Source organism: Oryx dammah, unplaced genomic scaffold, assembly GCF_014754425.2.
Source record: "Oryx dammah isolate SB20612 unplaced genomic scaffold, SCBI_Odam_1.1 HiC_scaffold_24, whole genome shotgun sequence".
Lineage (NCBI taxonomy): Eukaryota > Metazoa > Chordata > Mammalia > Artiodactyla > Bovidae > Oryx > Oryx dammah.
In genome coordinates this window covers 2,605,053-2,631,669 of record NW_024070208.1, presented here as the reverse complement: position 1 = coordinate 2,631,669, position 26,617 = coordinate 2,605,053, and the positions used below count along the sequence as shown (strand labels likewise).

At 37.8% G+C, this 26,617-nt stretch overlaps 1 protein-coding gene across 1 annotated transcript in view; it reads right to left on the bottom strand.

Annotated features, from left to right (window-relative positions):
* DIAPH3 (diaphanous related formin 3) overlaps positions 1–26,617 on the bottom strand; it is a 566,408-nt gene that overhangs the window by 228,211 nt on the left and 311,580 nt on the right. The window contains exons 21-22 of the mRNA XM_040267149.1: positions 25,989–26,228; positions 5,584–5,713 (exon numbers count right to left, since the gene is read on the bottom strand). Coding sequence (XP_040123083.1) covers positions 5,584–5,713; positions 25,989–26,228 — 370 coding nt within the window. The remainder of the gene's footprint in view (positions 1–5,583; positions 5,714–25,988; positions 26,229–26,617) is intronic.

Sequence of the window (26,617 nt, the reverse complement as noted above, 5' to 3'; positions counted from 1 at the left end):
TGTAAATGAATGCATTCTAAAATAAAATCCAGGAGATGTAAGAACGCACTCTGAAAATTAAATGTAAACACTCATGAATATATTTATTTAGAATGCCTCAATATTTCCTCATACATATACTAATTTATGTTTCATGCCTATTCAAGAAAGAATTGATTCATACTTATAATAATTATTTAAAATCCTGTGATAATTCATGGTTTGTATAAGAACCTCTGCTATTCCTGAACTGATTATTAGTGAACACCCAACACTGCAGGTCTATAATTGTTTCTTCAAGTTATCTGATAAAGTCAAAGATCATGCAGCATAGGCCACTCTGGGCTTCCTAGGGGACTTAGTGGTAAAGAATCCACCTACCAAGCAGGGGATGCAGGGTCAGTCTTTGGATCAGAAAGATCCCTTGGAGAAGGAAATGGCAAACCATTCCAGTATTCTTGTTTGGGAAATTCCATGTACAGAGAAGCCTGGCGGGCTACAATCCATGGGGTCACAAAAGAGTAGGACACAACTTAGCAACTAAACAACAACACAAAATAGGCCATTCTAATGCCAGAAAAACTAAGCAAGAAAAATGTTTCAAGTTATTATATTAATTTGTAAGCTTGATTTCTCCTGAAGCACCTCTCCTTGGCTCGTACTCTCTCTCTTGTGCACTCACAGGGCTGGTCTTTGTATGCTCAGCCATGATGTCTCCTCTGTGTATTCAAATTGCCTTTTCTTATAAGGACACAAGTCAGACTGTATTAGCGCCCACCCTAAGGGTCCCATTTTAGGCCATTTAAGGGCCCTATCTCCATATACAGTCACATTCTGAGGTACTAGGTTCAACATATGAAGAGGTTCAACATATGAAGGGCTCCAACATATGGTGACAGAATTCAGCCCATAACAATATATTCTGTGCTCTTTATTGACAATTCAGTTAAAGCAATATCCTACATGGTTTTTTCTTTTACTAAATTATATTATAATTGCCACCCCCCCACTAATGTGTCCTGTCACATTATTTCATTGTATTGGTGGACATACACACTAATGTGTATATTCATAAAACGCTAGTATTTTACAGTTGATCTGAAATACCAAAATAATTATCCTGCAAAACTATGAGACACCAACGTTAGTCTTCATGACACAATGGTTCCAAAAATTATGTTAGCTGTGTTGTTACTTTTGTTGCACAATAAATATTTTTATATATTTACAATATACACTTAAAATATAAAATGTAGCTGAAATAATAACTAATACTGAAGATCTAAAATACATATCCAACTTGCTAATACATTTTTAATTGTCATTTTTGGAAGTCTACAGCATAAAGAGGTTAATGGAAGACTCTGAAAATGCTTTCTGCTTGTTATAGCAGATGAATTCGAAATTTTCATACACTGTGCATTTCCAGGTGGCAGCCACCTGGAAATTAAGCACTCTAAATGCTCACAGTAGGTGAACAAAAGACAAACATTCGGTATTTAGTAAGGCATTTATCATAAAATGTTGGAAAGTCATGAGGAATTGAAAACCAGGAGATGTATTTGACTGACAAATATTTGGGTCAGACCAAGGAATTACTAGCTAAAAGCAAACAAACAGTCTTAAAAGCAGAGAGGTCTATAAAATGGAGCAAACAAAAACTCAAATATAAAGCATCAAATAATGCTCGTGAAAGCTGAAAATGTAGAAATGGAAAAAGTTAAAAAAAAAAAGAAATGGGCAATCATTAAACCCACTCAGCTGAGGTGCTAAGGGCTGCAAAGAGTCACGGAAATGAGAAAAAGGAAATCAGAAGAAAGTGGGCCAAGAAGGATTTTTTCAAGTAAATCAAATTTGGAGAGGAGATAGTAAGGGAGTCGTAATCAAGAGCCACATTTACAGCAAAGGGTGATCTATACATTGCAACATAGCTGGAGATTGAAAAGTAAGCTGTTGGATATACAAGTGTGGAGCTTAGAAGGAAGTCTAGAAAAAAATCTGTAAGTCATTAATTTAATGATTCTATTTAAGCCCTTGGGTACTAAAGAGATCACCTAAGGAGAAGCTACAGGGAGAAAAAAAGGGAAGGACTCAATATCAGACCAGTAATAACAGCACTATTGAAAAGGTGTATAGAAGAAGTCAAATATGTGAGAAGAAAAGGGAGGAGTCAGTTGGGACAGAAGTCAGATGAGAGTAAGCTAACTCCTGGAGCTATGCCAAGACAGAACCACACCTTGGACCAGCAGCAAGATAGTCCACAGTTCCTCACACAGTAGTCACACAGCGTGCGCTTGTCAAATGAATGAATAAGTGAGTTACAAAACACATTAGCGTGGCATCTCAAGAATTCTGGGTTAACTCTCTAGGGAAGAGTGGAAATATCTGGAAGAGCTATAGTAGCAGTAGTAGTAGTAACAGTAGTGTTAGCTGCTCAGTCGTGCCCGACTCTACGACCCCATGGACTGCAGCCCGCCAGGCTCCTGACCATGGAATGTGCCAGTCGGTATTGGAGCGGGTTGTCATTCCCTTCTCCAGAGGATCTTCCTACCCAGAGAGCAAACCCAGGTCTCCTGCAATGCAGGCAGACTCTTTACCACCTGAGCCACCAGGGAAGAGCTACAATACCCTAAAAAGACATGGGTTCAACAAGGTGAAACTGTAAATTTACCTTGGTATTATTTTAATATATTTCAAATTTCCCAAAGTTTGGTCATATTTTCTAATCATTAGTAAAATATCATTCCAATTTAATGATAAATTATTGTGAAATAATCAGTAACACCATCATGGATTAGAGTTCATTAATTTCAACTGTTTAGACCAGGGGAAAATGTATCCAACCCTTAGAAATCCATAAAGGAAAGAAATATTACAATGGTATACAGAAATACAATAATGACCCAAAATATTTTCACTGAAATACAACAGAAAAGCTGTAAGCCATTATCTTTTAGCAGAGAAGCAGCCCTAATGAAGTAGATTCTTGAAAATTGTCATACGGGTAAGCTCATTAGTTGTAATGAAAGTTCTCCCTGCTGATCCAGGAGTACCTAATGGCCAGGATTTGTTGTGTCTCAAAAACAAAGATACTTTTTAATTCATGTGATAGCTCATTGAGGAGACTTCAAATCTGGAAACTTTCAAATGATGATATAAAATACAAGAGCACGAAAACTTTCCAAAGCAAACATAGACTCATTTCATCTAAAACATTATATTTGTTCCTCTAAAATCTCATCCATTAATAAGGTAATATAATCATAAAAAGAAATTAGGTGCAAAAATCACCTACACTATAAAAAAAATTTTCTCAGTGATGGCTTTTCTATTTCAAATATGAAGTTGGCTGCTCCCCATGAAACTCGTTCATGGTATCTGCTGACCCATACACATATGCATGCCTCTACTGTAACAGATGGAAACCAAATCCTCCAAGGCCCCAGAATGCCCCCACAGAAACACCGAACGAGAAAGCAGAAGAATCTCATTACCAAGTTACAACTCTGCAAGCAAGCCCTTATGAAAGTTAAACATTTTTCAAAAGCAAAATATAATATTTATACTGGATTTTTACCACAGTCAAATGAGTCAAAATAGATAAATGACATTTTGAAAGCTTAATTCATGGCAAAAACTGTTAGAAAATAAGTTTACTGTAAAAAATACATCTGAGAACTCACATGGTGGCACAGTGGATAAGTATCAGCCTGTCAATGCAGAGGACACAGGCTCGAATCTGTTCTGGGAAAGTTCCACGTGCCTCAAGGGCAATGAAGCCTGCACACCTAGAGCCTGTGTTCCACAACACGAGAAGGCACCTCAGGGAGAGGCCCGCACGCTGAGACCAGGAGCAGTCCCAGCCTGCCACAACTAGAGAAAGCCTAGGCGCAGCAAAGGAGACCCAGCAAAACCCCAATAAAGATGTAAGTAAAAACTTTATTTTTAAAAAAGGAGATCTGAAAGAGAAGCATATTTCAGCTGACTGTTCAGTTTTCAAACTAGTAGAAAAGATGGTGAAGTGATCAGAAATCCAAGCTGTTACTATCAGAAAAGGCCCACACTGATTTAATTCTTTTTAAAGACCTAATGCTGGTATAAGCTGTTATAATAACTACTCAACCATCTTTTCCACAGAAAAAGAAATTCCTCCATACTTCAAGGCGCTTGGTAACACTTTTTCCTGTTACTTATCAAGCTTAACATTCATCAAGAAAACCCACTTTCAATTCTTTTTCATCCTGTATACTCAAATTTTATTCTAAAATTTCAGAAAATTCATTTTAAGAACATTATCATCCTTGAATTAATGAACTTAATCACTGAAAAGCTATTTTGAGTATCAGTGAGTCCATTTTAATGTTTTTCTTTTCTTCTCTGTGCTCTTTTGCTCAATCTCACATTGATTATTATGAGAAAATTATTTGGATTATTTTCCCTTCTTAAATTCCCTTAAAACATTTACACTTAGACATACAGACATTATCTTCTTATGCCAAGAACATTTTATGGAAGCACAAGTGCAAACTAAGGAATAATCCAATGTCATTAGAACATTAGACTGCAAGAGAGAAAAGTTTAAAAATTTACTTTATGTCTTAAAAAAAGATTGTTTCCAACTTTTTTTTTTTTTACAACAGCTGTACAAGATATATACTTGAAAGAAATATATATCTCAGGAAAACACGTGAAAGAGTGTCTCATGCAGTCACATGCCTCTCTGCAAAATAAGTGCTACAAACCCCACTTTATAGAAGAAATAGTTTCATAGGAGTATAAAATGATACAAGTGATTTTTTTAAAAGAAATATTCACTATAATGCAGGAAAAAAGTATTCTTCTTAAAGTTGATAAATAACCAGTGGCCTACACATAAAGAATACAGATATTCTCCTGGTCCAAATGAAGTATCATCCAAAATATATATCCATACATTTGTATATATACATACACATGTGTACTCATAAATTCATTTTTTGAGTCAAGTTTTTTCCCACAGAACTGATTTGATATACAACCTAGATTCTTCAGATGATCAAAAAATTGCCTAAGTCATATTCAAGGCAAATATAAATATCAATAAGGCCTATCCTTTCTCTGACCCTTTCTATAACCATACATAAATCCACAGTGGGGATAAGGAGGTTACAACCTGGGGCTTTAGGGAGGAGTGACTGGAATCTCTGGCAGTTTGGTACCTGCAGGAGCAAAAGAAGCACACTCTACCTGCAAGGCAGGCAGATGGAGATTCAGAATTCAGGCCAAGGGGACACTGCCTATAGGCGCTTGGCTCAGACTCACACTCATCCCAGGTATCTGGAAGTGACACCCGTGCAGGCCACAGGGTGGGGTTCAGCAGAGCTGGCTGCAGGTGTTCACGAGCTCCCAGCTTCTGAACAGAGGGTCTCATTACCCAAACAAACTAAACTCACAGCTGCAGAAATGACAATTCATAAAGTAAATGTCCTGTAACTTTCTAATTTTAAAATGATGCATTCAGTATGAAAACACTGTGACAGAGGCAAGTACGTTCAAATAAAAGGCATTATTTTCTATACCAACTTAAGACCCAGAATACGAAAATGTTTTCTATAAAGCACAAACCTTTGCTAGCTTTGTCCAAATGTCCCAAATCATCCACAAAATTCAAGATATCAGGATGCTTTTCTTCACATATTTCCACAAGAAAATGAAGAAGTGTTGTTTTCTGATCTGCTGATTTTGTGTCCTTTAGCTAAAAAGAATGAGAGGGAGAAAAAAATATAGAGAATCAAAAATATTTCGATAGTCTTTTTATTTAAATAATGTTAATCCTGTTTTTTTATAGATAAGAAATAAATCAGTTCTAAAACTAGTTAATGCTGTTTTTGAAAGCCAATATTTAAACACTTGAAAAGCTACTTATCATATATTGTTCTTTGGTCTAAATCATTAATATCTCCCGTAAAGAAGGAATAAGCTTAATTCAATCTAGTATGCAATATTTCATGGGGGGAAAATATATGGTAAAATGCTCAGGAAAACAGGACAACCTAAGAATCTATATAATACTAGCACTTAAAGCAGCCTCACACACTTGTTCATTTTTTCATTTGGCACATATTTATAGAATGCCCGCTAGATACTACAGGAGTTGGAGATGGAACAACAAATAAGTCATTCCTCAGGAAGCCGTTTAGTGTAAAAAAAAAGAAAATATATATTTCTTCCTATGTGACGAAGAGTATGGTAAAAATAATCACACAGTGCGCAGGACAGGGTACCTGAAGTGAACAGCAGCAGACAGGAAGTGGCATGCGGCGCAGAAGCAAAGCCAAAACCTCAAAGGCACAGTATCAGAGCATTTGAATAAGACCGAAGATGAGGAAGAAAGTGGCACTTGAGAGGAGTCTAAGTGGCTCCAGAATAAAAGTGTACGTTGGGAGGAGAGGGAAGTAGAAAGAGTAGAAAGAAGTCTGAGAAGGAAAAAGCCAGAAAATTAAAAGAAAGGCAGACCATTCTGTGGATAAAGAATTCTGATCCCTAAGAACTGGGAGGTTTTTAAGTAGATGACAGATAATCAGGTGTACATTTTAGAAAGATCCTTCTAGCATAATATGGATAAAACATTAGAGCAAGGGTAAGCACAGAGCACGAAGAATGATTTTTAAAGCTGCAGTAATAATCCAGGCAGTGAAAGAAAACAGACTGCACTGCGGTAATGCCTTTGGCATGAGATAAGGGGACAAGGTGGGCATGGACCCACAAGTGACGCCATTCACTAAAGCGGAACAGGGAGGGCGAGGAGAAAGTCCTGGGCAGGGCAGAGGGAAAGGACTGCTTCAGTTTGGGACAAGGGAGCTTGAAGCTTCTGAGTAACATCTAAGTGCAGACATTGGGAAAGGATGGAGATGTATGGAAGTATAGCACAATCTTTCATTATATTTCATTTCTTAACCTATTTTTAATTATAACTGACTAAGTTCTTCAGGCATGTTTTTCCTAATCATTTGTAAATATGAAATTTAAAAATTATACATACACTGTATATCTGCTTCTGTACTGCATGGACATCTAAGCTTTACACAAAAAGACTGTAAGACAGGAAAAGACAATTTTGCTCCCTAAGAACCAACTTTTTATCCCTGGAGGGTGATAAACTGTATAGAACACTTAGAATTTAGACGACTGAACTATTCTAGGAGTACCAGTTTGTGAGCTCTTGGTCTCCAAAGCTAAAGAAACACAAATAAGTATATAAAATAAAAGAAAGGAGAACAGGGACTTAGAAGACCAGGATGGACTGACCCTAAACCAAAGGGACCAGGCTACAAACCAGGTATAAACAGCGGTCAGCTTGGGTTTTGTCAGTGGTGAGGGTACGGGGTACCGAGAGTGAAGAAGCAAATACACAACCTGGTAGTGTTCCCTATGAATGAGTAATGAACCAGATCAGATAAATGAAAGGCAGGAAAAAATCAGGATTTAATTTAGAACTGGTGAGATTCCTGCTATACATAACTGCACAGTCCTACTTACTTGCTTCCTTTTCAATAATTTCCTACTTTAATATATATTAAATCTATGGTTTTTCCAGTAGTCATGTATGGATGTGAGAGTTGGACTATAAAGAAAGCTGAGCACCGAAGAACTGATGCTTTTGAACCGTGGTGTTGTCTTGAGAGTCCCTTGGACTGCAAGGAGACCAAACCAGTCAGCCCTAAAGGAAATCAGTCCTGAATATTCACTGGAAGGACTGATGCTGAAGCTGAAACTCCAGTACTTTGGCCACCTGATGCGAAGAGCTGACTCACTAGAAAAGACCCTGATGCTGGTAAAAGTTGAAGGTGGGAGGAGAAGGAGACAACAGAGGATAAGATGGATGGATGGCATCACTGACTCAATAACATGAGCTTGAGCAAACTCTGGGATTTGGGGATGGGCAGGGAAGCCTGGCATTGGATGGCATCATTGTCTCAATGGACATGAAAGTGAAAGTGTTAGTCACTTAGTTGTGTGAAATTCTTTGTGACCCCATGGACTATAGCCCACCAGGCTCCTCTGTCCATGGAATTCTCCAGGCAAGAACACTGGAACAGCTTGCCATTCCCTTCTCCAGGGGATCTTCCCAATCCAGGATTGAACCCGAGTCTCCTGCACTGGAGGAGGATTCTTTACAATCTGAGCCCCCAGGGAAGCCCCCAGTGGACATGAGTTTGAGCAAATTCCAGGAGAGAGTGAAGGACAGGGAAGGCAGGTGTGCTGTAGTCCACAGGGTCTCAAAGAGCTGAACACGATGGAGTGACTGAACAACAATCATATATGTATATAAGTATACATACACACACAGATATATACATATATCCATATGTATTTTTTCAAACTCTATGTCAATAAATATTATATCACTATCAGAAAAATATCAAATGAAAGTTACTATCCAATTGTGGCAGAAAGAGATATTCTGGGACATCACAAACACGAACACACACAATGTACTGATGCAAAACCTATCGTGCCCTGGAAATACAGAGCTGCTCAAACACAGATGTGATTTTCATATGGCTTTCACATGATCACTCCCACAATAGGTTCAAATGCTACACAGGCCTCTTCAACATGCAAACCAAAAGAATGGTTCCTGGCATTTTAAAAACTAACTCATACGAACAGAGTCTACTACATGACGGCTTTTAAAAGGCATATAAAAGACAACATCCACCTGTTTTGAAATATTGTTCCTCAAAAAACTGACTCTGATCACTAACCAGACTGATGGCCACTAACATGTGTGAATGACCTGCTAAAAGATAACACTAAAACTGGCCTTTAACTAGATACATCACCTTGGGCAAGATATTAGACCTCAGATGCACACAAGATATTAGACCTCAAAATGAGAATATCGAACTGGACAGGAAAAGGAAATTCTAAATTTATCTTCCACTTCAAAAATATTAAATATACATTATAGTGGATGTAAGAGTTAATAGATATTGCAAAATATGTCTTTAAAAATACAAAGAAACCTATTTGCAATCTCAGTTCAGAAGTTATTTTTGCATGTTTGAGGCAGAATCTTTCAGTCTCAACTTTCTTATAAACTGAGAACGTTAATATAATTTATAAAAGTTACCTTTCACCTCTACAATTTCATACATAATATTAATGGATAAGGCTAGAGTAAAGTATCAAACTCTCACAAATACAACAGTTTTCCCCAGTACAACAAAGAGTCAGTATAAAAAATATCATTTCTGTTTTTGGTTCACTGGAGAAGTGGAGAGTTCTGATGGAGAGTTCTGATAAAACGTGGTCCACTGGAGAAGGGAATGGAAAATGGAGAACCCCATGAACAGTATGAAAAGGCAAAAAGATAGGACACTGAAAGATGAACTCCCAAGGTCGACAGGTGCCCAGTATTATTTATTGGGTTAGAGTGGATAAATACCTACAGAAAGAATGAAGAGACTGAGCCAAAGTGGAAACGACACCCTACTGGGGTTGTATCTGGTGGTAAAACTAAAGTCTGATGCTGTAAGAACAATAGTGCACAGGACCTTGGAAAGTTAGGTCCATGAAACAAGGTAAATTGGATGTTGTAAAACAGATGGCAAGAGTGAACACTGATATTTTAGGAATCAGTGAACTAAAATGGACAGGAATGGGAGAATTTAAATCAGATGATCATTACATCAACAACTGTGGGCAATAATCCCTTAGAAGAAATGGAGCAGCCCTCACAGCCAAAAAAACAAGTCCAAAATACAGTACTTGGGTGCAATCTCAAAAATGACTGGATGATCTCAGTTTGTTTCCAAGACAAACCATTAACTATCACAGTAAATCAAGTTTCTTCCCAACCTCTAAAACTGAAGAAGCTAAAGCTGAATGATTCTATGATGACCTAAAGACCCCCTAGAATTAACACCGAAAAAAAAAGTGTCTTTATCCTCATAGGGGATGGGAATGCAAACATAGGAAGTCAAGAAACACCTGGAGTAACAGGCAAGTTTGGCCTTGGAGTACAGAATGAAGCAGGGCAAAAGCTAACAGAGTTTTGCCAAGAGAATGCACTGGTCATAGCAAACACTCTCTTCTAACAACACAAGAGAAGACTCTACACATGAACATCACCAGATGGTCAACACTGAAATCAGACTGATTATATTCTTTGCAGTCGAAGATGGAGAACCTCTGTACAGTCAGCAGAAACAAGACTGGGAGCTGACTGTGGCTCAGATCATGAACTCCTTATTGCCAAATTCAGACTTAAATTGAAGACACTGGGGAAAACCACTGAACCATTCAGGTATGACCTAAATCAAATCCCTTATGACTACACAGTGGAAGTGACAGTGTGTCACTTCCACAGTGGAAGGGACTAGATCTATTAGAGAGTGCCTGAAGAACTATGGATAGAGGTTTCTGGCATTGTACAGGTGGTGATGACCAAAACCATCCCCAAGAAAAAGAAATAGAAGAAGGCAAAGAGGCCTTACAAATGACTGAGAAAAGTGGAGAAGTGAAAACCAAAGAAAGAAAGAAAAAGATATGACCATCTGAATGCAGATTTCCAGAGAATAGCAAGGACAGATAAGACAACCTTCTTAAGTGAAGAGTGCAAACAAATAGACAGAAACAAAAGACTGGGAAAGACTAGAGATCTCTTTAAGGAAATTGGAGATACTAAGGGAACATTTTATACAAAGACAGGCACAATAAAGGACAAAAATGGCAAGGACCTAACAGAAGCAGGAGAGATTAAGAAAAGGTGGCAAGAAAACAGAGAAGAACTGTACAAAACAGCTCTTAATGAGCCAGTTAACCACAGTGATGTGGTCACTCACCTGGACCAGACATCCTGGAGTGTGAACTCAAGTGGGCCTTAGGAAAAGTTATTACAAACAAAAGCTAGTGGAGGTGATGGGGTTCCAGTTGAGCTATTTCAAACCCTAAAAGATGATGCTGTGAAAGTGATGCACTTGTTATGCCAGCAAATTTTGAAAACTCAGCAGTGGCCACAGGACAAGAAAAGGTCAGTTTTCATTCCAATCCCAAAGAAAGGCAATGCCAAAGAATGCTCAAACTACCATACAATTGCACTCATTTCACATGCCAGCAAGATTATGTTCAAAATACTTCACGCTAGGCTTCAGAGGACGTGAATGGACAACTTCCCATTGTACAAGCTGGATTTAAAAAAGGCAGAGGAATCAGAGATCAGAGTACCAACATATGCTGGATCATCGAAAAAGGAAGGAAATACAAAAAAATCTACTACTGCTTCATCGACTATGCTAAAGCCTTTGACTGCGTGGATCACAACTGTAGAATACACTTAAGAAATGGGAATACTAGACCACCTTACCTGCCTCCTGAGGATCCTGTATGCAGGACAAGAAGCAACTGTTAGAACCAGACATGGAACAATGGACTGGTTTAAAATTGGAAAAGGAGTAAGTCAAGGCTGTATGTCACCCTGCTTGTTTAACTTCTAGAGAGAGTACATCATGTGAATGGCTGGGCTGGATGAATCACATGTTGGAATCATGTTTGACAGGAGAATGAAGGTGAAAATGCTTGCTTAAAACTCAATATTCAAAAAAATAAGATTATGGCATCTGGTTCTCTTACTTCATGGCAAACAGATGGGGAAAATGTGGAAACGGTGTCAGATTTCATTTTCTTGGGTTCGAAAATAAATGCGGACAGTGATTGCGGCCATGAAATTAAAAGACGCCTGCTCCTTGGGAAGAATAGCTATGACAATCCTAGACAGAGTATTAAAAAGCAAAGACATTTTTAATACCTTTGCCAACAAAGGTCCGTATAGTCAAAGCTATGGTTTTCCAGTAGTCATGTACAGATGTGAGTTGGACCATAAACAAAGCTGAGTGCCAAAAAACTGATGCTTTTGAACTGTGTGTTGGAGAAGACTCTTGAGATCCCTTGGACAGCAAGGAGATTAAAATAGTCAGTCCTATAGGAAATCCGTCCTGAATATTCATCGGAAGGACTGATGCTGGAGCTGAAGCTCCAATACTTTGGCCACCTGGCGTGAAGAACTAACTCGTTGGAAAAGACCATGATGCTGGGAAAGATTGAAGGCAGGAGGAGAAGGGGACAACAGAGGATGAGGTGGTTGGATGGCATCACCAACTTGATGGACAAGAGTTTGAGCATACTCAGGGAGATAGTGATGGACAGAGAAGCCTGGCATGTGATGGGGTCACAAAGAGTCGAATACAACTTAGCAACTGAATAACAACAACAATACTGAATTCTTCTATTTCCCTACGTCCCTCTTTAAAGCAATGGCAGGAGAATACTACTTTCTATGAACTTCCAGCTCTTGACTATCACCAGTGCACTGCCTTCCTCATGCTCCATTCATGTGAATCCAGACACATGGTCTGTGTGGAATGCTGATTAAAACAAGCACCTGCAAAGAGCTTTCTAGCTCTGTTTGTGATATAACTAAATGGCCAGCTATTTTGAGGATTGAAATATGTCAAGAAATGTCTATGATCCAACAATAAGCAACTGGATCATTTTGATCTTTCCACAGAGTGATAAGATTTCAGAATTAGAATTCTGGTACATACTATAGGTTATGGCATCTACAAATCTAATAAATGTTAAGGATGTAGCCCAAACAGAGATTCAAATCTTTAGAGACAAAATCATAAAGGCAATACACTAACTGAGGGAGGAGTGTTCTATCCTGGTTGTATTGGTGACATCAGCAGGTTAGCCACTCACACACAGGTCACCATGAATCATGAAAATATACTCACTGAATAATAAATAAGTCTCCCATTCCTCCAAAATCTATATTTAACAATTAAGAGACTTTCAAAAAAAAGCTCAAATTCCAAAATAGATTTAAAAATATATCTAATGAAAGGTAAGAAGTTAAGAAACACAGAGAGTGACAATTTGTAAATAATGCATGAACTTAATAAACTACTAGTTGCTCTAAATTTCAGGACAGAGATTCTTCATTCAGTTCCTAACATTCTCAGGAAAAGCTGCACAATGCTGAGAAGGTATTCTTACTGCCTCAATTACTCTATTCCCTTCCTTCCTTCCCCCAAATCACTTAAAGAAAAAAAAAAAAAAAGAAATCTAAAAACAAAAATATCCTTCCAGAGAGCACGTGAAAATGTATGAAAGCACAACAAAATACATTTATCACAGTCTTCACTTACATGATCAATTTTTTTTTACCTTTTGATAAACATTAAAAACAAAAAGGGCACAGTCTATTTCTACTAATTATCCATCATACATAATCAGCAATTGAGCTAGAACAAGGAAAGCTTGAGAGATGATGCTAATTTTGTTAAAGAGAAAAATACAACCTGAACATAGTCTTTCTCTTGGAAAGAAAATGAAGCTAAAATATCTGCTTTAAAATGTTATTCTTAAGTTTAAGAAATATGCTTTATTTAAATTGTCACTAACATTGCTTCACAGGATTCCTTTGGTATCACTGTCAAGAAATTATCTTACTGATGAGTAATCATTACTGTTAAGGAGAATTTCTTGTTTATATATTGCTTCCTAAAGGTACATTTAATGTGCTGTAGATGTCAAATAAACAAAAAGATGGATGGAGTTTCTTCAACCGCTCTGTTCATTCCAAACAAAATAACGTTAAAAGGAGATCCTGTAATAAATCATGGCCTGGTTGTCAGTTGCGATAGAACGCCTTTGTAGCTACAATGCAAGGTTTTGGAATATTTTTAAGGTATTAGCACATATTTGGATGACATTTAAAGAACATTTCATTGTTTTAGTCACAAGGAAGAAAATACCCAAAATTAAAACTAAGCATCTTCTTGGTAATTTTCAGAATACAAAGAACTACAACACCTTATACTCCAAATAATGAAACTTTTATCTTAAGAATAGTGTCAGATTCGGAACTGTTTCTCATTATATATGTTCCTGTACTCTAATTACATTATCAAGATGGCACTTACTCTTTAGATGTAGACAATGCTGAACACCAGGAAAATGAAAAAATTATGAGGGTCTGTAATGACTCCGCAAACATTCTAGAAGACCCTACCTTGTGAATAATATGAACGCCAAGGACAACAGCAGCCACTCTTGTTTGTGTGGCACTTACTAGGAGACAGGACTAGCCAAATACTGTAACACCAGTTAAGTGCTTACAACACACAACATCCCTATGAGGAAGCAGCAGGTGTTAAAACTCATAATTAAGAGAGCAAGAGAGATGGGAAAGATCACACAGCACATCCCAGAACACACAGCTAATATGCGATAGAGCCAAGATTTATTTGAACCCACTGCTATGCGAATCCAAAGCTTTTAGCCACTATAAAATACAGCTCCTCTACAAAATATTTAATCTAGATTACAGTCCACAGGATTGCGAAGAGTTGGACACAAATCAGCAACTAAGCACACACACACACACAAACAATGCATCAAAAAGAATCAAGATTCTCAAAAACACAGTGGTTAAAAATAAAAGACAATAAAAGAACGCTAATGAACGCAACTTAAAATACTGAAACTTTATAACATGTTAATTCTAGCCTGGAAAGCCTCTATACCTCTACCTTGTAATCTCTTCTATTTCTGAAAACATGGCCTTCTTTCTACAGATCTATCTATAAAATTAATAAAATGCTACCTGAATTTTACCTCAAATGCAAAAATGAAAAAAGTGAAACTGTTAGTCACTCCGACATGTCTAACTTTTTTAGACCATATGGGTTTTACCCTACCAGGCTCCTCTGTCCCTGGACCTCACCAGGCAAGATTACTGGAGTGGGTAGCGGTTCCCTTCTCCATGAGACCTTTCCAACTCAGGGTTTCAACCAGTGCAGCCTGCATTGCAGGCAGATTCTTCACCACCTGAGCTGCCAGGAAAGCCTGAAGTCTTTCCATATTGCTAATAGGATCAGTGCTGACAAAAGATGATACAAACATGTTTGAATGAAACTATAGTTTCATCTTTGAGAGATCTAGCCAAGTATATTTACTAACATCATATTCCTTATTAAATCACCTGCAGAATAAATTCCTTAGTGTATCTTTGAAACACCTTTATATGTAAGTTACATGTATCCACATGTAAATGGATGTCTGAATATGAACTGCCAAAGAATATATCAGTTCAGTTCAGTTGCTCAGTCGTGTCTGACTCTTTGCGACCCCATGAGTCGCAGCACGGCAGGCCTCCCTGTCCATCACCAACTCCCAGAGTTCACTCAGACTAGTGATGCCATCCAGCCATCGCATCAACTGTCGTCCCCTCCTCCTCCTGCCCCCAATCCCTCCGAGAATCAGAGTCTTTTCCAATGAGTCAACTCTTCTCATGAGGTGGCCAAAGTACTGGAGTCTCAGCTTTAGCATCATTCCTTCCAAAGAAATCCCAGGGCTGATCTCCTTCAGAATGGACTGGTTGGATCTCCTTGCAGTCCAAGGGACTCTCAAGAGTCTTCTCCAAAACCACAGTTCAAAAGCATCAATTCTTCGGCTCTCAGCCTTCTTCACAGTCCAACTCTCACATCCATACATGACCAGTGGAAAAACCATAGCCTTGACTAGACGGACCTTTGTTGGCAAAGTAATGTCTCTGCTTTTGAATATGCTATCTAGGTTGGTCATAACTTTTCTTCCAAGGAGTAAGCATCTTTTAATTTCATGGCTGCAGTCACCATCTGTAGTGATTTTGGAGCCCCCTAAAATAAAGTCTGACACTGTTACCAGTGTTTCCCCATCTATTTCCCATGAAGTGATGGGACTGGATGCCATGATCTTCGTTTTCTAAATGTTGAGCTTTAAGTCAACTTTTTCACTCTCCTCTTTCACTTTCATCAGGAGGCTTTTGAGTTCCTCTTCACTTTCTGCCATAAGGGTGGTGTCATCTGCATATCTGAGGTTATTGATATTTCTTCCAGCAATCTTGATTCCAGCTTGTGCTTCTTCCAGCCCAGTGTTTCTCATGATGTATTCTGCATATAAGTTTAATAAGCAGGGTGACAATATACAGCTTTGACGTCCTCCTTTTCCTATTTGGAACCAGTCTGTTGTTCCATGTCCAGTTCTAACTGTTGCTTCCTGACCTGCATACAGATTTCTCAAGAGGCAGGTCAGGTGGTCTGGTATTCCCATCTCTTTCAGAATTTTCCATAGTTTATTGTGATCCACACAGTCAAAGGCTTTGGCATAGTCAATAAAGCAGAAACTCTCTTGCTTTTTCCATGATCCAGCGGATGTTGGCAATTTGATCTCTGGTTCCTCTGCCTTTGCTAAAACCAGCTGGAACATCAGGGAGTTCACGGTTCACATATTGCTGAAGCCTGGCGTGGAGAATTTTGAGCATTACTTTACTAGCATGTGAGATGAGTTCAATTGTGCGGTAGTTTGAGCATTCTTTGGCATTGCCTTTCTTTGGGATTGGAATGAAAACTGACCTTTTCCAGTCCTGTAGCCACTGCTGAGATTTTCAAACTTGCTGGCATATTGAGTGCAGCACTTTCACAGCATCATCTTTCAGGATTTGAAGTAGCTCTAATGGAATTCCATCACCTCCACTAGCTTTGTTCACAGTGATGCTTTCTAAGGCCCACTTGACTTCACATTCCAGGATGTCTGGCTCTAGATTAGTGATCACATCATTATGATTATCTGGGTCGTGAAGATCTTTTTTGTACAGTTCTTCTGTGTATTCTTGCCACCTCTTCTTAAGATCTTCTGCTTCTGTTAGGTCCATACCATTTCTGTCCTTTATCGAGCCCATCTTTCAATGAAATATTCCCTTGGTATCTCTAATTTTCTTGAAGACATCTCTAGTCTTTCCCATTCCATTGTTTCCCTCTATTTGTTTGCACTGATTGCTGAGAAAGTCTTATCTCTTCTTGCTATTCTTTGGAACTCTGTATTCAGATGCTTGTATCTTTCCTTTTCTCCTTTGCTTTTCACTTCTCTTCTTTTCACAGCTATTTGTAAGGCCTCCCCAGACAGCCATTTTGCTTTTTTGCAAAGAAATGAGTATATCATAATTGCTCAGATATGAAGTTCAAAAAGTCAATGTCTAGGTCCAAAATTACTAGGGAAACCAATTACAATTATAGAATGAACTATTCCCTAATATGTTTAAATACATATTTCAAAAACAATCACTGTGTTCATTATGCTTTTCAAAAATACTGTGTATCTCTCCAAAATAAATGGAAATTTAAAATCTTAACATAAACAAGATGCTTTGCATCATCTATGCCACTGCCACAACCATTAACACATGTAATAAAACTTTCATAATTATTGTAAAGATAGGTAAGGATAAACTATATTAGGTTAAATAGTTATTAGATAAATTTATGGGCATTCACATATAAAAATAACTTAAAGCAATGGTTGGTTTTCATTTTTAAATGGCAAGAATTAAAACATTAAATAAGGAAGAGAATGCTTTCAATAATGTCAACTTCTATAATTCAACTAAATTTTTGCCATACTCTCACAGACACACTATCTCTTAATTCTGTTTTAAACATACTTCTATTGGATTTTAGTGAGCATGAAAACCATTTTTGCATTTTAGTAAAATTTTATCTTGTTGGACTATTATATTGTTCGATCTTCTATTTACACTATCCCCTTATTCCACAAGTGATTCTAAACAGATCTGTGTACTTTAGTTAACATAAATGGATCAAATACATTAATTTTAAATGGGTTTTATCATGATTAATTTAATTAACAGACTTTATATTTTATAGCAGTTTCAGCTTTAAGACAAATTGAGCAAAACATACAGATTTTCCATATACTCTCTCCTCCACACACACAAATTCCTTTATCAATAACATTTTCCAATAGTGTGATACATTTGTTAAACTGTAAGTACCAATATTGATATTATCGATACATTATTATTAAGAAAGAACGAAACTTTAGTTTGGAGTTCACTCTGTCTGTTAAAGTTGTATGGGTTTTGCCAAATGCATAATGTCACATATCTACCATTACAGAGTCACAGGGAATAGCTTCATCACCGTAAAAAATTTCCTGTCCCCACCTATTCATCCCTTCCTTCTTTCCCCTCCCACAAAGCCCCTACAAACTGCTGACCTTTTTACTATCTCCATAATTTTGTCTTTTCCAGAATGTCAGAGTTGGGGATAAGAGTATGTAGGCTTTTCAGATTAAGTTCTTTTATTAATATTATACATTTATCCATGTCTTCTCTTGGGTTAGAGAATACTTTCTTTCAGATTTATTTAATTTTCATTTTTTGGAAATAAAGCCTGTCACTGTTTCCACTTTTTCTGTATCTTTTTGCCATGAAGTGATGGGACTGGATGCCATGATCTTAAGTTTTCTGAATGCCAGCTTTTTCACTCTTCTCTTTTACCCTCATCAAGAGGCTCTTTAGTTCTTCTTCACTTTCTGTCATTAGTGTCATCTGCATATCTGAGGTTATTGATATTTCTCCCTGCAATCTTGATTCCAGTTATGCTTCCTCCAGTGTTTCTCATGATGTATTCTGCATAGAGGTTAAATAAGCAGGGTGACAATATACAGCCTTGACGTACTCCTTTTCCTATTTGGAACCAGTCTGTTGTTCTATGTCCAGTTCTAACTATTGCTTCCTGACTTGCATACAGATTTCTCAAGTGGCAGGTCAGGTGGTCTGGTATTCCCACCTCTTGAAGAATTTTCCACAGTTTACTGTGATCCATACAGTCGAAGGCTTTGGCATAGTCAATAAAACAGAAGCAGATGTTTTTTTGGAACTTTTTCAATGATCCAACAGATGTTGGAAATTTGATCTCTGGTTTCTCTGCCTTTTCTAAATCCAGGTTGAACATCTGGAAGTTCACGGTTCACGTGCTGTTGAAACCTGGCTTGGAGTATTTTGAGCATTATTTTACTAGCGTGTGAGATGAGTGCAATTGTGCGGTAGTCTGAGCATTCTTTGGCATTGCCTTTCCTTGGCATATGAATGAAAACTGCCATTTTCCAGTCCTGTGGCCACTGATGAGTTTTCCAAATTTGCTGGGCATATTGAGTGCAGTACTTTCACAGCATCATCTTTTAGGATCTGAAGTAGCTCAACTGGAATTCCATCCTCCACTAGCTTTGTTCATAGTGATGCTTCCTAAGGCCCACTTGACTTCGCATTCCAGAATGTCTGGCTCTAGCTTGTGTGATCACACCATGGTGATTATCTGGGTCGTTAAGATCTTTTCTTTCTTTTATTTTTTTTTAATCTCTAAGCACAGTGGAGGAATCTGAGGCTGTCAGCTTCAGGGACAGGGAGTTTGACAGAACAGGAATTCTGGTTTTGAGAGTGGTGAGAGGACAGCACAGGAGCAGCACATTGACTCTTCATGAACAAAACCACCTGGGTTTTATAATTCTAATAAAGGGATAATTCTAATTTTAAAGGCAACTGAGAAAACAAAGGTAATATGAATAATTTATCAGAAACATTATTTAGTAAGGCTAATTATTTCTTGGAAAATGCTATAGATTAAATATGTTAATGAGTGAGTCCGATAGAGTTAAGCCGTCTAAGGAATTTCACACTGCTCTGGAAGTCAGATTTTTCACAGACTTAATTGGCTGGATGTGTGGCATTTGTTATCTTCAAGTCTTTGGCCAGAAACTGCTTTATTTTCAACGGGTGCCAAAACTTACTGGGGTGGCTTTCCAATCTGATAGCAAATAAAAATTCTTCTAAAATCCTTCTGAAAAACCAAATGCCGTTGGAACAATGGATTTGTTTGACAAAGATCTTTCTTAAACATAACTTCAGATAGTAAAGGAAAAGGTGATATATACAAGAATCAAGATTTCACAAAAAAAGATCGCAAGTGGTAACCTGTGCGACTGTGACAAGCTGGCAGAATATAAACCACATGTGACAGGTAGAGGGATTTGCTTCCTGCTCTTCATAATAATTGAAACTCTGCTTTCTAAGATCAAGTCCTGAAAAATAACTCAGGACACTGACCATCAACTTATTTCATTTCCACCGTGTCACTGAGCTTCATACTCCTTTCACTCGTTTTCTTCACGTTCATAACAGTGTTCAGCATGGCAACAAAGAAAAGCAGCAGTTTGGGGGAATATTTTCACCACTCATCCTTAAGTGAGGAAGTAGAGTTGTTACATTTTTGTTTTGCTCTCATATTGGTTAGGTTTAGCTTTTGCATGTTTGTTGGTTGGTTCCAGGCCACCTAGAAGGGATTGTTCATTCTGGGGCAAGTAAGTCGGGCAGAAGACAGATAAAATGATTCTCAGTTCAGTCTGAACACTAAAGATCACCTGTGGGATCTTTTTGAAGATGCTACTCATCAGGATTCGCATCCACACCTGCTCAAGTACCCAATCCAACGCAAGGCTGAAACATTGCTACACGTGAAGGGCGCTGTGGGGTGAGAACTGAAGCCCTGAAGGATAGCTGCACACAGCTTCAAGAGATCACGCAGGACAGCTGGCAAAGGTGCCAAAGGATGAGGAGACTAAACACATTTCTTTAAAAATTCTCCCCATCACAGCTTTGGTGAACTTATCCGGCTTTTGGTTAGCCTATGTTTATAAAAGAAACATACAGACCAAATAATAATTTCATGCACTTGAAAAGATAACAGACAAAATTCAAACTGGCCTGCCACCATTGCATTTAATATCTAACTCCCAATACCAACAGTCCCATTACTACATATGCTTTGATAGCTTCACCTTTGAAATGAATTAATTGAACATTCTACTGCCACTGACAATAAGGAAATTTCCTATAAGTGATAATATGGATAAATTTATAGACAAATCAACAGTGACGTTTTTCTGCAATCCCTCCCCTCCAACTAACACTGCATAAACTGATATAACTTATTATAATTGGTAAACTCTTCCAAAACTTATATTTACTATCCCAGTACAGGTAGTCAGTTTAGCTACCAAGAACAATAGCTCCATCATTCAACTGTACTGATTGGCATGATTCGTTATTTAGAAATCACACATTTTAGCAGACATCAGTAATATATACAAACATGTTATAATCATTGTTTCTGAATTGACAATATCTTTTCAAAAGCAAGTTAAAATCATCTCATATATTAAATATGGTATAGAGTTTGATGGTTGAGTCAACCCCCTTTTTCTAGAATATTGACTTACCTGGCTCCACACAGGTTCTCTAAAATTACTAACCATATACATTTTTCCTGGTGGGCATTTTGGTCAGACAAGCACCTACCTGATTGCTGATTGAATTTCTAAGGATACAAATTTGCATTTATTCAAGAGCAGGTCCAGATAAAAGAATGTAATCTCAAACTACTTATTATCAAATAATATAACTGTACTTTTCAGTTATAGTAATGCTATCCCTAGTTTAAGGAAAATGGTGTAAGTGCTTTGCTTTCTGATGGCTTGGCTTTTTAAAAGGATAAACAACAGACTATACAGAAGAATGGAGAGAGTGCTTATCATTTGTAAAATCCTCCAAAGATATTACTAAACTTTAGATAAGCAGTTTGAGATTATTATATTTTATTTGGGACCTGCAGTACTCTTGCTTCGGAAATTCCATGGACAGAGGAGCATGGCAGGCTACAGTCCATGGGGTCTCAAAGAGTTGAACATGACTTTGTAACTAAATAGCAGCAGCAGCATCTTACTATGAGGGTTCTCTTAGCATGTTACCCCCTAACAGACTCTGAGGACATATCTGCAAGAGAAGGGGGTGGCTGATGGGGAGGAAGATGGTTCTAAAAGAAAGATCTTCATGACATTGATTTTTTTTTTATTTGCTATTTAAAAGAACACTGCTCGACATCCTATCTTCCATTTATAATGACATGCAGGCAAAATTTCGCATGAAGTGCAGCCTTGGCTAATAAGAGAAATCAAAATATTTAGTTCACAAAGCCTCATGACTGTGTTCTGCACTTCACTTTTTCCATTAGAAAGCCTCAAGCCTGCCATCTACTTTAATTTATGCTGACATCTTAATACATTCTAGTCTATGGTTACTTTATGTCTCAAATTTTACTTTTATATTTATCACAGACCTTATCAAATCTTTGGGTAAAAGAAAGTAAAATCTTTTCTTTCTGAACTCATTTATTATAGTTCAGTTCAGTTGCTCACTTGTGTCCAACTCTTTGTGACCCATGAACTGCAACACTCCAGGCTTCCCTGTCCATTACCATCTCCTAGAGATGGCTCAAACTCACGTCCATTGAGTCAGTGATGTTATAGTTTTATCATAATATAGTTTATCATAATATAAATTATAATATAGTTTATTATAGTCATCTCAATCACAGATATAAACAAAGATAATATAGTCCCTAAAACCAAATTACAATGCATATAGAATTCACTATTCCGGTATTTATCTCTAAACAATGCAAAGTTAACAATTTAACTTTCCACACACTTAAGCTAAATTTATAAAGCACACTTAAAAGTAAAGATTTTGGATATAGAATATTAAATGGCATATAATTACCCAGCATGTTTGAACAGATTAAAATATTACCCTGTCTTTCTACTGTCAAATAAATATGGAATTCCTTGTATGGGGCTTATCATCAAAGCAAATGCTTCATGCTCAGTGTGAAAATTCAATCACAATTGTCAAAGATCAAGCTGCTACTTCTGATAACAAACATGATGAGATATCATCTTGTTCAATATATGCTTTCAACCTGACATGTAGGCTAATAAAAAATATGAAGTTGTAGTATTTATTTTGTTTCTTGTACAACAGAAGGCTCCTAACAGGGAAGATCAAAATATCCAGTAACGCTGACTGAAAATATAGTCAACCCTATTATCTGGAGACAGATTAACAGGTTTATAGCTTGACTATAGTGAAATATTAGCAGCAGGCACTGTATTTGCAAAGGGTTTTAAATCATTATGCATCAGCAACTGTGTATCAATATGAGAGGATATCTGTTTTCAACTACATAATAACACTGTCTTTACACAACACTGAGTGCACTGCTTCGTGCACTGCTATCCATTCAACAGCTATTTATTCAGCATTTCCTAAGGACCAAGTACTACATGAGGCACTTCCTCTTCATTAATCAGACCTAGCCTCTTGTCTCCACCTCTCTTTGAAGGAAGGCATGAGGGAAGGCACGTGGTCAGCTTCTTGTGAGCTGGTCATTGTTCTGAGATACACAATCTGAAGCCAGAACAGATGCTCAGCAGTTTGAAGCAAACTCCAGTAGTTTCCGCATGTGGACTTAAACTTCTCTGCCATCTCACCCTCGGCCCTATTTTTCTTCCTTTCTTCTCAGGGGAAGCTTGAACTGGCAGTCTTGCTTGCCTCCTTGCCCTTCAGCCTCCAAACTCATAATCACCATGCCCTCCCAATTCCTAGATGTTCCTTAAACGTGGACAATGCCCTCCACCCCCTCTACTCCTTTGCAACTACCTTAGTCAGACCTCCATCATCTCAGAGCACAGTGACCATTTCATAGTGGACCCTCAAATATATGTAAAATATATAAAGAAGGCAGCCTCAAGCAGATGCCTTTTAAGACACTGAGGTAACAGAGACTGTTGTTTGTGGTTTAGTCACTGAGTCGTATGTGACTTTCGCAACCCCAAGGACTGTAGCCCACCAGGCTCCTCTCTCCATGGGTTCTCCCAGCCAGGAATACAGGAGTGGGTCGCCATTGCCTACTCTAGAAACTAGAGATAGGAAACACCAAAGTCAGCCTGAACTCACTTCTCCTTTGAGCAACAGCTTCAAACACGTCAGTAGCAGGGAATTCTCTTTGACCCCTCCCTTCTTCCTCTTCCATCCCCAGCTGTCTTCTCAGCTCCATTTCCCCTGGTGCCCTCCTAGGTTATGTGACACAGGTCAGCCAATCACTGAGTCTCTCCCCACTATAACCCCCTAACCCAATGCTATCCAACAGAACAGTGATGGAAACGTGCTATACTTAACGCTGTCTGCATGTATGGACACTGACTCACTTGAAACATGCTAAGTGTGATTGAGGAATTAAAAATTTTTAAGTTTACTTAAATAGTAATTGATTGAAATTTGAAAAGTCATATATGGCTAATGGTGACAGTACTAGAAGGTGCAGCTTGCCTTTCTTCCATACTGCTGCTAGAATTATCTTCCTGAAAGACAGATGATAACATCACTAGTTCTACAGAACTAACGTGCCTTCATAACACCTTTACCATACGGCATGACACCTAAGCTCTTCACCATCGAGACCAACTTACTATTTCATTTCTATTTTCCCCACTCCTCCTCCATCCAAAAGGGAAAGTGTGAGTCGCTCAGTCATGTCTGAGTCTTAGCAACCCCATGGACTGTAGTCCACCAGGCTCCTCTGTCCATGGAATTCTCCAGGCAAGTATACTGGAGTGGGTTGCTGTTTCGCTCTTCAGGGGATCTTCCTGATCCAGGGATCGACCCCAAATCTCCCGCACTGCAGGCAGATTCTTTACCATCTGAGCTACCAGTGAAGCCCCTTCAACAATAACTGATCACTTGGTATACTCACACATGCCATGATATAACCTTTTATACAAACTGTTGATGCTTTTTTAGAATCTTTTTCCTCTCAGAGAACATCCACTCATCCTTCCAGATCCAGCTCAAATTCCTGCTCCTCTCTGAGTAACTGCGCTCCCTTAGTCCAGCTAGCCGTTCTCTCTTAACTCTGCTGCCATAACTTTAGTATAGAGGTCCACTGAAATATTTAAGCAGGCTTAATGGCTTACATATGAAAAATATGAATTCCATGTATCCCAGGTAAATATTAATCATATACATAAAATGAGATGATGAGGACAAGCGTTTTACACAAGAGTAAGTAAGCACTCTATAAATGTGCAGTCTTTAATACATGTCTTATGAATCCGATCTTAATACTTGCTAGGGATCTTCACTGAACATAGCAGGCTAAGAAAACAAGGAGAGAAGAGTGAAAAGATGGATATGGGAAAGGAGAAAAGTTCGCAAGGCACTGCTACTAAAAGGAGGCATAAGCCAGGGGAATTGTGCAAGAAAAGCCAGGAAAGTACCAAGAGACTAACCATTCAGTAACCCACAGCTAAAGCCGAGCATGTTTCTCGCCTCCCCTATCAAACTGGCAATAACAACAATCAAATTCCTTAATCAGGGAGTGTAGATGTGACCAGGTCAAGAACAAGAGAAAGCTTTTCTTGTGCTATGTAACTGAGAAGAATTTGTTGTAAGCAGATCAATAAAGCACTATTACTATGGCCCGCTTCTTAGAGCTCTGCTATATAAAACTCTGAATGGATTTGCTGTAAGAAAATTTAACCTACAGAAAAAACTGAAGGGAAAAAAACCCCTCTAAACTTACTAAATTTTCATCTCCTCCAACATTATATTTAAATAGAAATATTTCAAAATCATTAATGACTTCTGAGTTATGTTTATTCCTAATATGACTTTCCTTTTATATAAAGCAGTTTCAATTTTATTTCCCTTTAGTCAGCTTTCAAGAAAGAAAAATGCAAAGAAACATTTAAATAGCCAAAGGTAAAAATTTTAGTGGGAATCACAAGCAATTCTCAATATATATACTGTCACATGCAGGTATTTATACTGAATGAATATTAGGCTTAAATAATATTTTGATGTTCCATTTAATCAGTTTGAAAAACCATAGATTTACAACGCAATTTTGCTATTAAACAAAAATCCTTCATTTCAATTTGCAGATCAGAGACAATTAATATTTGGATTTAGTTCAGAGGTTGAGTAAATTAGCTCAGTTCACCCTGGGTTTGGGTTGATGGTTCAGTTTAAGTTATTGACAATGAGCACATCAAATTAAAGAATAAATAATGTAGTCAGGGCTAACATTTAAGAATAAGTGTTCAGAGGGAGGTGATATATGTATAATTATGGCTGATTTGCGCTGTTGTATGGCAGAAACCAATACCACATTGTAAAGCAGTTTTCCTCCAATTAAGAAATAAATTGGAAAAACAAATAACAAACTCACTTTACAGAGAGAGCTAAGGTTAAATCCGAAGGTTTGTGCATTCCGGGAGCCAGCATTCATGTAGTTTCCCATTAGCAACACCAGTTCCAGCAACTTGCTGAAGCTCCTGCTCTTCTTGATCTCTTCACAGGCAGCACTGACAGCCATGATGTCAGGTCTGATGTTGTTCACCTGCTCTTCAAACTGAAGCTTAAAGAGAATAGCACTGAGCCGTGGCCGTAGTCTCTTCACATTGCTCATCTGATTGAAGAGAAAATAGCAGATTTCCTTTAAAATGCACAGTATACTTTAGTACTGTGTGGCTGCAAGTAATCTGGGATGATTTATTGGTATGACAGTACGGAAGAAGCAATATGTCCCCTAAAACTGATAGCAGGAAGAGAGAAAAACCCTTCATGTTTTTGTGAAGAATCCAGTCATCCCTCAAAGAAAAAATTAACAATTTAAATACTCGTTGAAAAGAAATCTTCAGTTAAGTGACAAAGTTTAACTGAGTAATAAAGTACATATAATTTTTAAAAAAACAATTTTTAAAAGGTAACAGGATACAGATGCAACAAATCACAGAGCATTCATACATAGCTCTGCTTTAATTTTTGTTCAATACTGAAAATGCTGGGTCATATTTA